The sequence below is a fragment of the Sorex fumeus genome, unplaced genomic scaffold, assembly GCF_029834395.1.
Source record: "Sorex fumeus unplaced genomic scaffold, SorFum_2.1 ptg000265l, whole genome shotgun sequence".
Classification (NCBI taxonomy): domain Eukaryota; kingdom Metazoa; phylum Chordata; class Mammalia; order Eulipotyphla; family Soricidae; genus Sorex; species Sorex fumeus.
Window position 1 is genome coordinate 42,932,301 of NW_026606322.1, and position 14,194 is coordinate 42,946,494.

General features: G+C 46.8%; 1 protein-coding gene across 2 annotated transcripts in view; it reads right to left on the minus strand.

Annotated features, from left to right (window-relative positions):
- The window catches only part of CXADR (CXADR Ig-like cell adhesion molecule), a 67,884-nt gene that overhangs the window by 22,596 nt on the left and 31,094 nt on the right, over positions 1-14,194 (minus strand). For both annotated transcript variants that reach the window (XM_056109226.1, XM_056109225.1), the window contains exons 3-4: positions 7,615-7,819; positions 1,041-1,196 (exon numbers count right to left, since the gene is read on the minus strand). In XM_056109226.1, coding sequence (XP_055965201.1) covers positions 1,041-1,196; positions 7,615-7,819 — 361 coding nt within the window. The remainder of the gene's footprint in view (positions 1-1,040; positions 1,197-7,614; positions 7,820-14,194) is intronic.

Here is a 14,194-nt window from a genome sequence, read left to right on the forward strand (position 1 = left end):
TCATAGAACTGTACAGATGAAATTGTTTAGTAAGGGCAAATCCTGCCCAATTAGACAATACGAGTAAAAGCGAGACAAAGACTGAACAAAACTGCCAGGAGCCACATGCCCAGCCCCAAAATGCACAGCGCCATGCCCCGGGCTCATCTGTCTCGAGACAAAAGCAACCATGACAGGGAAAGAGAAGCAGCTGGACCAGAGCCACAGACGCTGACAAAACACCCCATGCCACAAAAGCCCTTTGGTGCGGCAGAAAGATCTGCAAAACCAATTTCCATCCCCCAGAAGGGAGATAACACACAAAAGAAAGTCGGAGAAAGGTTATAATATTAGATTGATCTCTTAAGTTCAACGGGGGAAAAAAATAGAAGAGAGAAATTCTATCTAAAATCAGAGTGAGTAGAGAGATGGGAGCAAGGTACTCTAGTAACCATTCACTTCAGGTAAATAATAGATACACCGATCTGAAGCTTTTTGTTTTTGTTTTTATAAAGACATGCAATGCATAAATAATCACAACTTCAACATGCATTCAGGCGAAATACCAAATACACAATTCATGTTGTAATTTAGCTACTCATTTATGACTGAGAACATTTTCTATTCCGTCTGGTCATCAATTTTAAGAGCACATACCAAAGTGATTGACTAAACTATCCTAAAAGGTGAAATCATTATAAAAACATCTTTTTATTTATGTTGCATGGCATATGTTATTATAACATACGAATTTCCATGGAATCTAGATTACTTAGTACAGAAAAGGGACAGGATCATTCTCACATAGTGTTTCAATTTAAGCCTTAATGGCACATTTGCCATGAAGTGGGCAGTTTGTTTGTCTATTCTGGAATTACACATACACACACACATACAGAATTAAGTCTATCATTCTCACAGAGTGTTTCAATTAAAGTCTTAACGTTGGCACATTGGAGTAGTTTCTTTGTCCATTCAGGAATTATGCTTACACACATGCACATATGCACACAGATTTAAGTCTTAATGGCCCAAGGTACAGAACAGACCATGGACAGTACCTGCTAACCACGAGGTGGGCAGTTTCTGTGAATTCGACAACTTTTGCCATTCATATCGCAATGGAAGTGAACCTTCTTTTGGCTCACACTTCAGTTTAAAGTCGTTTCCGATTTCTTCTGATCCATCGATGGAACATCTCGTCCCGGAAGGCTTCACTGAGAAGAGAAAATAAGTGACTTTTATAAATGGAAACTATATGCTGCATGCTTCCAACAATGGCTTTGACACACAGCATGCCGCATAACTGCATAACCGCTGGCCCGGCCACCTGGCAGGACCCACAGATACACGAGGCCATCAACACGAACTGGCTCAGCTTTGCCCGGCACAGAGCACGCACGCATGAGCTCAGGCAGGCAGCCGCAGCAGGCGGGGACTGGGTGCATCTCACACACAGCTGGCGAGGCCCCTCCGTTCCCTGGGGCATGCCCGAGAGAAGCAAGGCTGATGCAAGCGGGGCCGCTGCAGACTCCGGGAAGCGACCCCCTCGACGCCGTCCTTACCCATTCTTCTACTCTGGCCGTGACAGGGAACCTCCTGGGGGAACAGGCCATGTCACAGTCCGAGGTGGCAGGCGGTGGGATTAGTAATAAATGAGGCAGATAACACGGACAACAGCAAGGACCAATTAGCATTCTGCATTTCCATTAACCCCGAAACATCCAGAGGAAAGGCGCTCTGAGGTGGGAGCCTCAGGTTGAGGGATGCCTCGACGTACCCAGAGGCACTCCAAACTGGGGCAACATCATGGTGGTTCACCAAACTTCTCTGCTGAACTTTATTAAAGTCTAACATACATACAATAAAATGAACATATTTCACACACACACACACACACACACACGACAACACACACCTACCTCTATCACTCCTTATGGTATTCTGAGTCCTGCTAGGAGTGATTCATGAGCATAGAGCCAGGATAAAGCCCTGAGACAGACAGATATGCCCCACACCCCCTCACCCCCACCAACCAACCAACAAAAAACCCAACAGCAGCAATCACAACAAAAGCTTCAACCATCTCACCATCCCTGCTAAGGTTCCTATCATAGCCCTGGAAAATCTCTATCAGGGGAGATGACTAGTTTTCAATCCCTAGGGCTTCCTGGGATTCATGGAGGGTTTAGGGGGTCCTCTTGGGGGGATGTACTTTAATAAGCTTGGGTGCAACTGCAATGCTCTGAGTCAACTCTTCTCTGAAAAGTAGGTGGTAAGCCTTATAGGTTTGGGTTTGTGTGACCCAGCACCACAGAATCGGGAAAACACAGCAGCTACTTTTTGGCCTGGCTAACCTGCGTCACTGTAAGGCTTCAGAGGGACTCATACCAGTGTACAGACCAGAATTCTTTATCGTTTGCTACTGGGCTCCACCCAACAGTGCTCTGACGTTACTCCTGGCTCTGCGCTCTGGAAGACTCCTGGCAGTGATGCGGGGGGACCATGTGGTACTGCGGATGGAGCCCAGGTCAGTTGCACGAAAAGTAAACACATGGCAGGAGAATAATCAAAACCATAAAGCCTTGCTCTGTACTCCTCCCCCAGGGCCGATGCTGACCAAACTAGCGCCATTCATGCAGTTCCCACACTGCAGCTAGCTGACTCTCTTCCGAAGTCACCAGGAGCCAGCCAGGCAACTGTTAATTGAGGCCGCTCTGCCATGGAAAGAACACGAGCTGTTCACATCAAAGGCTTCAAAGGGCCTTTCAGAAGGTCCCAGGGAAGGTGTGGGGGAAGCGTGCCCATCCTCGGTCTCTGCTGTCACCGGCCCCTTTCAGCTCCTTTAGCTTGTGGTTTTCAAGCAGCCACCAGCAGGCTACCCCAACTGGGCTGGCCGGGGCAGCAGGGTACCTGACGCACATAGGCAGCCAACAGCCGTTCCAGTCCACTTCCACACAGCGTCCACCTCTGGTTCCATGAATCATTGTTCTGCTTTGCTTCGGGCCACACCCAGCAGTGCTCAGGTCTGAGTCCTGACTCTGTGCTCAGGGATCACCCCTGGCAGTGTTCGAGGAGCACAACGGGGGGTGCCAGGGACTGACCCTGTGCCCTGCTGGACGCTGTCCATACAGCCCCTAGCCTTCCATTCACACTGTGTGAATAGCCGGTGACCGGTCCTAAGTTTCCCACACACAAGCCGAGAGGAAGGTCCTCTGACTCCGTGAGTGAGCCCCGGGACCACTATTCCTGCTCATCCCAGAACAGCAACCCTTTGTCTCTCCCCCAGACTGTGCCACACTGCACAGTCCTCCCCCACAATGAACATCACTTCCTCCCAGCTTTCACCCTGCAGCGAAAATGCAGGTGGGTTTTCCCAGGGGTAGTCATGGCTCATGGGCAAACACAGGAGAGGGCTGATTAAGAAATTCTCCTGTCCTTGGGCTGGAGCAATAGCACAGCAGGTAGGGCATTTGCCTTGCACGCAGCCGACCGGGGTTCGATTCCCAGCATCCCATATGGTCCCCTCAACACCACCAGGAGTAATTCCTGAGTGCAGAGCCAGGAGTAACTTCTGTGCATCACCGGGTGTGACCCAAAAAAGCAAAAAAAAAAAAAAATTTCTGTCCAAAGGGCTGGAGCAATAGTACAGCGGTTAGGGGGTTTGCCTTGCTTGTGGTCGACCTGGGTTCAATTTCCAACATCCGATATGGTCCCCTGAGCACTGCCAGGAGTAATTCCTGAGTGCATGAGCCAGGAGTAACCTCTGTGCAACGTCAGGTGTGACCCAAAAAGGCCCCCCACTCAAAAATAAAATTCTCCTGTCCAGTAGCATGCTGAGTGAAGTGAGTCAGAAGGAGAGGGACAGATATAGAATGACTGCATTCATTTGTGGGACTTTAAAAAAAAAAATGCAGTATGAAACTAATATCCAAGGCCAGGGAAAATGGGGCAGGAGGACTGGTCAATGTTTGTTCAATGGGGTGCGAGTGATAGTACAGAGAGGGTAGGGCGCTTGTCTTGCATGCGGCCGACCCAGATTAAATCCCTGGCATCCCCATATGGTCCCCAAAGCACCGCCAGGAGTAATTTCCTGAGTGTAGAGCCAGGAGTAACCCCTGAACATCGCTGGGTGTGATCCCCCCCCACCTCCCAAAAAAGAAGAAAAAAATGTTCAATGGTGTGGGATATGGAGGGTAGTTAAGATGGAGGAAGGTCCATTATGACAATACTACTCTGGACAAGAACTGAGTACTGAAATAAGGTAAAGGGATATACTGATAACCTTTCGGCATCCGTATAGCAAACCATAACGGCTAAAATGAGAGAGACAGAGAGAGAGAGAGAAAGAGAGAGAGAGAGAGAGAGAGAGAGAGAGAGAGAGAGAGAGAGAGAAAAGGGAGGAGAAGTACCTGCATAGACGCAGGCTGGGGGTGTGGGGTGACTAGAAGGGGTGGGAGGGAAACTGGGGACACTGGTGCTGGGGAAATTACACTGGTGGGGGAATGGGTGTTGGAACATTCTATGACTGAATGCAATCATGAACAATTTTGTAATGCTCTCATGGTGATTCAATAAAAATAAAAACTCGGGAAAAAAATTCTCCTCTCTCCAGCTGAGAGTAACAAGTGACCCCTCTTCCTTACGGAAATACTTCTGAGCCCTTTAATTCCGTTCCCCTCTCTTTCCCTGCTTGGAACTGAGCCCTGGCTTAGCCACTGGGACTCCCCCAAACATAACATTAGTTACTGTGTTACCTGTCCCTCTGTGTGGCCGGGTTGAGAGAATGAGCGTGAAGGCACCCTTCCTTCTAGCCAGCAGGAAGCAATGCCCTAAGAGTTTCCTTACTTTGCCCCAATTAATTTAGGGCTGGAGTGATAGCACAGCGGGTAAGGCATTGGTCTTGCATGCAGCCAGCCTGGCCGACCCAGGTTCAATTCCTCCACCCCTCTCGGAGAGCCCAGCAAGCTACTGAGAGTATCTTGCCCGTACGGCAAAGCCTGGCAAGCTACCCATGACGTATTTGATATGCCAAACACAGTAACAAGTGTCACAATGGAAATGTTACTGGGCCCGCTTGATGAACAATGATAAACAACGGGAGGACAGTGACAGTGACAAATTAATTTAAATCTCTCTCTCTCTCTCTCTCTCTCTCACACACACACACACACACACACACACACACACAGTGCTTATTCACAACTCTTCCGGAAATACAATGCCAACTGGAGTCCTCCTGGTATGCCTGCAGTTTCAGGGATTTCCCAACAAACAGGTATGCTCTGATTGGTACATCATGAATTAGTTAAGACTCCACTTATATTTTAACTCAGTCCTTCCTGGTCAGTGGCGATGCAAGAACATATAAAAATCTAGTCAGGGCACAGAGACAGCCCAAAGGAGCTGAGGGAATGCTTTGTCTGCAAAAGGCCAGGGTCTGAGCCCCAGCACTTGGTGCTCCCCAAGCACAGAGGAGAGGGAGCTCGCAGCATTGTTAGACATGGCTCCAGAACCAAAGGGGAGAAGGAGAGGGAGAGAGAAAGAAAATAATTTGAACTATGTTTGGGTCTGGAATAAGTGCTCAGACAAATTAACACTTTTACCTGCTTGCACATTCATGCAATGAAAGTACTGGGCTGGAGAGAGAAAGAGATCAAAAGGGGAAAAGTTTGGCATGAGGGAGGGCTGGGTTTCATTCCTAGTCGTACATGGTCCCCTGAGGACCACTTAGGAGCGATGCCCCGTATTCTACCAGGTATGACCCAGCTCTTCACAGAAAAAGAAAAAAAAACCAAGAAGAAAGAAAGGAAGGAAATGGGGGGGGGGGGCAGAAAAAAAAGAAAGGAGAAACAGAAAGAGGAAAGAAAGAGAAAGGAAAGCAAGAAAAGAAAGGAAGAAAAGAAGGGAGGGAAAGGCATCCCCAAGTAGGTTCAATTACACTCAGAAAGACAGCTTCAATTCCCAACATCATCATATTCTTGTCCTGGTTCCCTGTTCAGGTCCACTCGCTTTCATGACACAGGAAACGTTCTGAAGGTGGGTTCTGAATGTTCACAGCCCCCTGCATGGCCACTCTCCACGAAACAACCGGTTAGGCCAGCAGCCACGGGAACCCAAAGGTGCCACTAGGCTCCACAATAACCTACATTCTTGCTCCCAGGCTCTCTTGTTAGTTTTTAGAAAACAGGAAGGTTCAAATTAAGCCTCAGCTTCTTGTCTCCCTGCACCCCGCCCCAATCTGTTTTCTCAAAAAGAAAGAGGCAAAATATGATCCGGGAAAGCCGTGCCTTGATTAGTTTCCTCCAGGGCCATAGCAGACAACTCTGACAATCAGCATTTCTTGTACAAAATGGGTCCCCTCAAAACATCCCTGAACAAGAAACCTCAGGGCACAAAGTAGAGGGATTTATACAGAACAGTTGTTTACTACAAGGTCACCTTCCACTTGTGTAGCACGAGTACCACAGTAGGGTTTGTTCGTTTTTTTTTTTTTAGGATAAAAATCATACATTTTATGAAGGAGGGGGGAAGCTCCTCCAAGGCACTGATAAAAACAAGAAGCTAAGGTCAAGGGAGCATGCTCCAAGGCACTGATAAAAACAAGAAGCTAAGGGCAAAAGAGGCAAAGGAGTGGGCAACCCTGAGAGTGAGCAGGCCATGCGCAACAGGGTTTTACACGTCTATTAATGAATAATAACCTTCAGAGACAAGGAGGGGCTAATGTGTTTACACAAGAGCACAGAGTGTTGAGGAGGATAATAAACATACAGTCTTTGAACTTGCAAAGACTTTGTAGTTTCCATTGTCTCCTAGTCTCCAAGGGAGGGAGAGGAGAGGGTGAGAGGGAGAAAGAGGGAGGGGGGAGGGAGGTAGGACGAGGGGGAGAAGGAGAGAGATAGAGGGAAAGGACAGGGAGGGAGAGAGGGAGAAGGAGAGGGGGGAGGGGGGGGAGAGAGAGAGAGAGAGAGAGAGAGAGAGAGAGAGAACGCGCATGCGCAAAAGCACTTTAAGACAAACTACCAGTGAGGTCAGGGAGGTGGCTCAGGAAGAACACTTGCCTTGCAGTACGGGTTCAAATGCCAGCACAGGGGACAGTGGGAGGTTAGGGAGAAGGCAGGTGAGAAAAATGAGACATGTGGCTGGAGCTATAGTATAGTGCGTAGGGAACTTGGCTTGCCCGCAGCTGACCTGATTCAATCCCCAGCATACCGAGGAACAGCCACATGGAACGCAGATGTCTTAGCCTTCCTCTGTTTCTGTACTATCTTCAGTTTTGCTACTGTGGACACACCTGGTGATGCTCAGGGGTTCCTCCTCGCTCTGCACCCAGGAATTACTCCTGGCGGTGCTTTGGGGACCATATGAGATGCTGGGAATTGAACCCAGGTCAGCCACGTGCAAGGCAAACTCCCTACCTGCTGTGCTATCCCTGCAGCCCCAATACCTTATTTTTCCATTAAAAAAAAAAAAAGTGTGTTAACCTTCCGCTTTATCTTGAGGACAGTAAAACTGCATCAAATGTTTAGATTACTCTAAGTAACTCATCAGGCTTTATTTTATATAAATATTGCTCATACTCTGTATTGTGAGCGTTCGTCCTTTGAATATGTAACGTGAACACAAGTAACTTACCAAGAACTGTGAGCTGAAACTTCTTATTGCCAACACCAGGGGCTTTTTTCACTTTGCACTGGTAAGTGCCGATATCTGACAACTGTAGATTTGTGACATTTATTGATGCATCGCCAGATTTGAGATCATTGCTTGTAAAGTGTACTCGTCCTTTCAGATCTTTATAGTAGTCTTCATAAACCTTGTCTCCAGAATATAGAATAATCTAAAAGAAACCAAAATACAAAAAACAATCATCAGAGAACCAAGCTTCTGTCTGACTGTAGGAGCGCTACATACACGACACTGTGGAATTAAAACACACAACAAAAGGAGAACATGGCATATAAAGAGCCTTGGGAGTGGTTGCATACTTTTATTTTAAATAGGGAAACCAACACCCACCCTAATATAGCCCTGGGGGCTAGGTTAAATACTCATTTGGTAAAACTGGACAAGAACATAGATTTGTTCACTCTGAGACACTCCATTTCTCAGCTGCAATCATGTATATAAAACCTGATCCATTCACACCACCACAGCCCACAAACACCTCACCCTACCTATGGAATCTAATAAGAATTAGAACTTTGCAATTTAAGTTGGAAACAATTGAGGGTTGTAGAATATTAAATAAAATTCTAAAATGAACCTCTTAAGTTATGTTCTCCACATTAACACAAGATCTCAATAGATCTTGTGTGACAGAAAGCAGACACATTCCTAATCCCAACTGGGTTTTCTGAGCTGCTATTATGGGCTTTGATAAAAATAACCAAGTTAGATTTAGAGAGAAGATAAATTGCATAAAACCTCACCTGAAGGGAATCTCAATAATCTCTATCACTAAAATTTATTTTGATATCATGTTAAGTGAAATGAATCAGAAAGAGAGGGACAGACATAGAAAGACTGCACTCATTTGTGGAATATAAAGTAACAGAATGAAGAGTAACACCCAAGAATAGTAGAGGTAAGTACCAAGAGGATTACTCCACAGCTTAGAAGCCTAGCATGCTGGGGGAAAAGGCAGCTCAGATAGAGAAGGGACCACCAAGTAAAGGGTGCTAGGAGGATCCACTCGAGATGGGAGATGCACGCTGAAAGTAAGACTAGACCAAACATGATGGCCACTTAATGCCTCTATTGCAAAACACAACACCAAAAAGGAAAGAGAGCAAAAGGGAATGCCCCGCCACAGAGGCGGGGTGGGGTGGGGTGGGGGGGACAGGGTAGGGGTGGTGGGAGGAGTACTGTGGCCATTGATGGTGGAAAATGGGCAATGGTGGAGGGATGTATACGCGACCATTGTGTAACTGAAATGCAAGCACGAAAGTCTGTAAGTCTGTAACTGTACCTCATGGTGATACTAATAAATAAATATATATATATATACTTTGATACATTTAATCATTTTTCATATTTGCTAATAGAATCATCCAAATTTCATTATCTGTGACCCAAGGGGCAAGGATCCATGGTGCCACCTCCCCACCCCAAAAATTTTTCAGAAAATACAACTGCAGTCTTCATCTGATGATTTCGGAGACGATTATTACCAGATGATGACAGGTAAGTTTTCCTAATAACAAGGGCTAGCTGTAGGAATTTTGAGAGTAGGACATGGGTTCCTTTCTGGCTTAAAACTCCAGTGAAGCCCTGTGATCCAAGTGAACCTCGAGCATGTCATTTATAAATTAAAGAGCTCATCTTCTCTCCTACGCCGATTCCACCCTTCACCCTCTACGGGTCTTTGGTTTACACATGAGGTACCTGCATGGAGCTGGCACTCTACGGATTTTGCTAAGACATGAAAGCAGCACTTGAGTCAACATCAAGTCATTATTTCTTCCATTTTCTTGTCACACCCGCTTGTCAACAGTAACAGTGAGAATGCCCGGAAAGAAATGGTCATACCTTCCCTTGTATTTGACTATGGACACCTTTGTTGTGAAAAGCTTAATGCTCGCTGTTATATTTGCAACTTCCTCCCTCCCCCACTCCACTCCCCTCTCTCTGTAATCATGTTTTATTTTTTTTCCAGGAACATTTACTGAGACACTGTGATTTGCAAACCTGTTCATAATAGTGCTGTTTCAGGCATATAACATGCCAGCACCAATCCCACCATCAACACCCCGTTCCCTACACCAATACCTCCAGGTTCCCTCCCGTCTCTCAATCTGCCTCCTGGGCAAGGATACGACAAAATTATTTTCTGTCAGCCGGTCTAATAAAACGGAAAGGAATGGCAAACAGAATTATCAGGAAATAAATAGTCTATTCTGATGATTAATTGCTCTATGCCTTTAACCTTTCTCAATCTAGTAGAGGACAGCCACAAGCAACCATTAGTGGGGCCACACTCAATGCCCCCGATGGGGAGCGTCTCCTGTGTTCCCTGTCCTTTAAAGGAGTTCCTTCAATGCCTCTTGCAAAACTGGTCTCAAAGCTAGGAATTCCCTAAGCTGCTGTCATGAACCTCTGTAGAGTCCTTCAAATCTGAATGATAATCTAGCTGAGATTCTTGATGAGGTGGTCACATTGAGGTTTTGTACTAACCATATTACTCTGGCTCATTTGATTGATCTGCTATACATCTTATGGACTTTCCTTTTTTATATATAAATTCCTTTTTTGATCTTGTAGCATTCAATATTCTGTCTCTATTTCTGAATTTTGTCATCTTGAATATTCTGTGTCTTGGCATTTTCCTAATTGGGTCTGTTTTCACTGGGACCCTTTGGACCTCCTAGATCTCGGTGCCTATAACCCTTAACTCTGGACAGTTCTTATTGATGATTTGCTTAACAATTTTTTTTTTTTTTTTGCTTTTTGGGTCACACCTGGCTATGCACAGGGGTTACTCCTGGCTCTGCACTCAGGAATTACTCCTGGCAGTGCTCAGGGGACCATATGGGATGCTGGGAATCGAACCCGGGTCAGCCGCGCCCAAGGCAGATGCCCTACCCTCTGTGCTATCGCTCCAGCCCCCTTAACTATTATTTCTTCACATTTGCCTTCCTGTTGCTCAGAGACTTCAATGATTCTCACACTGCCCCTCTTGAAGTCATCCCATAGTTCTCTGGTATGCTGTTCGTTTCTCTTCAGGCTATTTTCCACCTTCTGCTGTTTTCCAGCAGTTTCCTCCTCTTCCTGGAGCTCCTTGATCTTTTGCTCAGCTTCGGTTATTCTGCAGTTCAGAGCTCCTATTGACTTTTACACCACCTACCATGTTCTTATTTCTGACGTTTCTGACGGTAATAGGGCTTTCATTTCGTCTCTCATACTTTGCCATATTTACTGACTATCTGTGTTATAATTTCTTTGAACTCTTCAAACATCCTCATGAGCAAGTCTGATGTCACTGAAGACATTGCCTGAGGAGGACCTGGTGCTGTTTATGCCTTCAGCGATACTGGCTTTGCTCCCTGAGCCTGGTGGGCTATGTATTTTCCCCACCGCTTTTCTAGCTTTTCATGTTCTGGGAGGTGAATCTCTGCAGTTGCCCACCCTGGAAACCACTAAGGGATGGAGCTGGAGGTTGCTCTGTCTTCTCTCCTCACACAAAAACAGGAACGTGAGCAGCATGGAATGTGTTGGGCAGAGCTGTCGCATCCGCAGCTGCGTACTTCAGGAGCTGTGGCATGGCCCATAACGTGGCACAGGCGGCTGCTGGGCTCCACCAGGCAGAAAGGGTAGAAGGGGGCTCTGAACTCCCGCTCGGAACAGGCCAGGGGATACCAGGCAGAGGTGAGCCTACCCGGGAGTGGTGGAGCAGCACCGGGTGATGGTGGGCAGGAGCTGTGGTGCGGGCCCTTCACATGGCACAGGTAGGGGGAGGGCGAGGTGGCGGCTGGGACCAGAACAGTACGGAAGCCCTGTAACAGCCTTTGCAGGAAAGTCTCCACTGCTAGGTGTTTTGTAAACCTGATGCACACACCCTCCCCCAGCCTCAAACAGAGAACTAACATTTACCAAGCAATTCTGATTCCTCTCTGTAACTCTGCAAGCCTGTGGGCGTCACCTATGTTTTATCTGGGGGTTTTCAGAAATCATCTCTTATAAAAGGTCCCACAGCCGAATGATTTGGATGGGCAGAATAAACTTCCTTGTCGATGTTTCTAAGCAAGTTCTTTTTTTGTTTGGTTTCGGTTTTGGTTTTGGGTCACACCCAGTGGTGCTCAGGGGTTGCTCCTGGCATGACTTGGGGGATCATGTGAGACGCTGGGAATCGAACCTGAGCCATCCACTTGCAAAGCAATCGCCCTACCCGCTGCACTAACATACCGGCCCTCTAAGCAATTTCAAGCTTACCAAAAGCTTGCACACACAAGCATTCACCACAATGTTGAGAGGCTGGTCCACCCATTCCTATCTTACTTTTTAAGGAAAAAGAAATTTATACAACACGGGAGGAGGGGAGGGGACAGTATAGCCTGGTGCAAAGAAAGGTTAATTTTAATGAAGATGGGGCTGGGGAGAGGGGATCCCAGATACCTGGGTTTAAACCCATACAATAAATAACTGAAAAGAATGCTCTTATGTGCCAGTCTCTTGCTGAGCCCCCTTTCTTTGGCCTTTCTCGTGTTTTAATACAGAGACTCAGATCATCCAGACACAGACGTGGAAAACCCAGTTCTCTCTCCGTACCTATCTTACAAGTCCCAGGCCTCACACCAAGCCCTGCAAGACAGGCTATCACTGCCCACAGTCAGCATGAATAATTTTGGGTCCTCTTTCTGAGCTGGCAGGACATACTATGCTTGGTCTCCGGATACACAATGCAAGCTATGTAAGCCAGACGCATCTCAGACCTTTGCTCTTCATCGATTCCTGTGTGACAGGATCCTGAACTCTATACACATTTTTCCTTTGGGGAAGTCACGCTGGGAATCAAGCCCAGGGCTTTATTTACCAAGCAAAGCAAGTGGGCGACCACTGAGCCACATCCCCAGCCCCAAGAGTCTAAGACTTGAAAGCGAAGGTGGGCCTGGCGCTGGCGAGGGAATGGGGGGGGGGGGGGGGGGGCCGCCTCAGTCAGAAGCCTGTATTCTGCCTGTGGCCAACGCTGATGGCAAAGAAAAGAACAAAGCAGGGGACAGGTATGTGGGCTGAGTACACAGAATGAGTCAGGCTTAAGTGATTTTGCTTACGAAGGCAGAAGGAAGTTCCTGCAGCAAGTCAAGGGAAAGGTTTGTTTCTAGCTGGGATCATTCACAGTTCAGGAAAGTACCTTAATTATTTTCTTCACCAACGTATCGTAAGCCAACTGCCAGGTTGAGCCAAAAATAGTAACTCCCCAGCTACGCTCGGACAAGGCCATTAAGTTGGCTGAACAGGCCCCGTCTTTATATGAACCATAAGAAAGAAGATAAAACTTCTCTTCCAGGAGCTGGAAAGAGTACAAGCAAGACATCTGCCTTGCACACAGCTACCTGGGTTCGATCCCCAGCATCCCATATGGTGCCCTGAGCACCACCAGGAAGGAACCCTGAGCTCAGAGCCAGGGGCCCTGAGCACTGCTGGGTGTGACCCAAAAACACAACACCTCCAAGTAAATGCATAAAATCACATTCCTCTGAAGATATAGAACTGGATTTATTTTTCTCTGGCCCTGGTCTACTATAATCAACACAGGTTTCTTTCTTTCTTTCTTTCTTTCTTTCTTTCTTTCTTTCTTCTAATTTCTAATTTAAACATATCAAGGCAAAACTAATTTACAACACTTAAAATTAAATCAAACACTCTGGGGTATTTCAGAGGTAAGAGAACCTGACTCACATATGTGAAATCCCGGGTTTGGTCCCCAGCACAGGAAAAATGTAAGCGCCAGAGAAACATTACAGACGGTAAGGCACTTGCCTTGCACATGACTGACCTGGGTTCTATCCCCAGCACTGCCTATGGGATCCCAGCACTGCCAGAAATGATCCCTGAGCACAGAGCCAGGAGTAAGTCCTGAGAACTGCCTGGTGTGGCCCCAGAAAACAAAAAACAGAACAATATATAAATAACATATGCTGGCACCATTAAAAGACAAAGTGAGATAAGTACCAAATATGATGCCCTGAGCAGGAGTAATTCTGAGTGCAGAGCCAGTAGAAACCCCCAAGCACCACTGGGTGTGACCCAAAAACCAAAAAGTTATTAGGTAGGATAGTTAACTTCAGGAAGTAGCGAAAATAGGCTCTGTTACATTGTTATATCTGATGGCATTGATATTGGAAACACAATCTCTGTGAACATTTTTTTTGGGTGGGGGGTCACACCCGGCAATGCACAGGGGTTACTTCTGGTTCTGCATTCAGCAGTTACTCCTGGAGATGCTCAGGGGACCATATGCTGGGAATCGAACCCGGGTCTGGCCACGTGCAAGGCAAACGCCCTACCTGATGTGCTATTGCCCCAGCTCCTTTGTGTGAACATTTTTAACAAAATTCAATTCTAACTTTTCACAAAATCTCATTTTCTCGACAGCACCTAACGCAAGACTCTGATCCATTCGTGACACTCTCGTGCCTGCTCCACGTCTCCATCTCTGCCCTTCCATCTTCCACACACTTCCTCATGCAGACATTCTGAACCCTCCTTAAAGCTT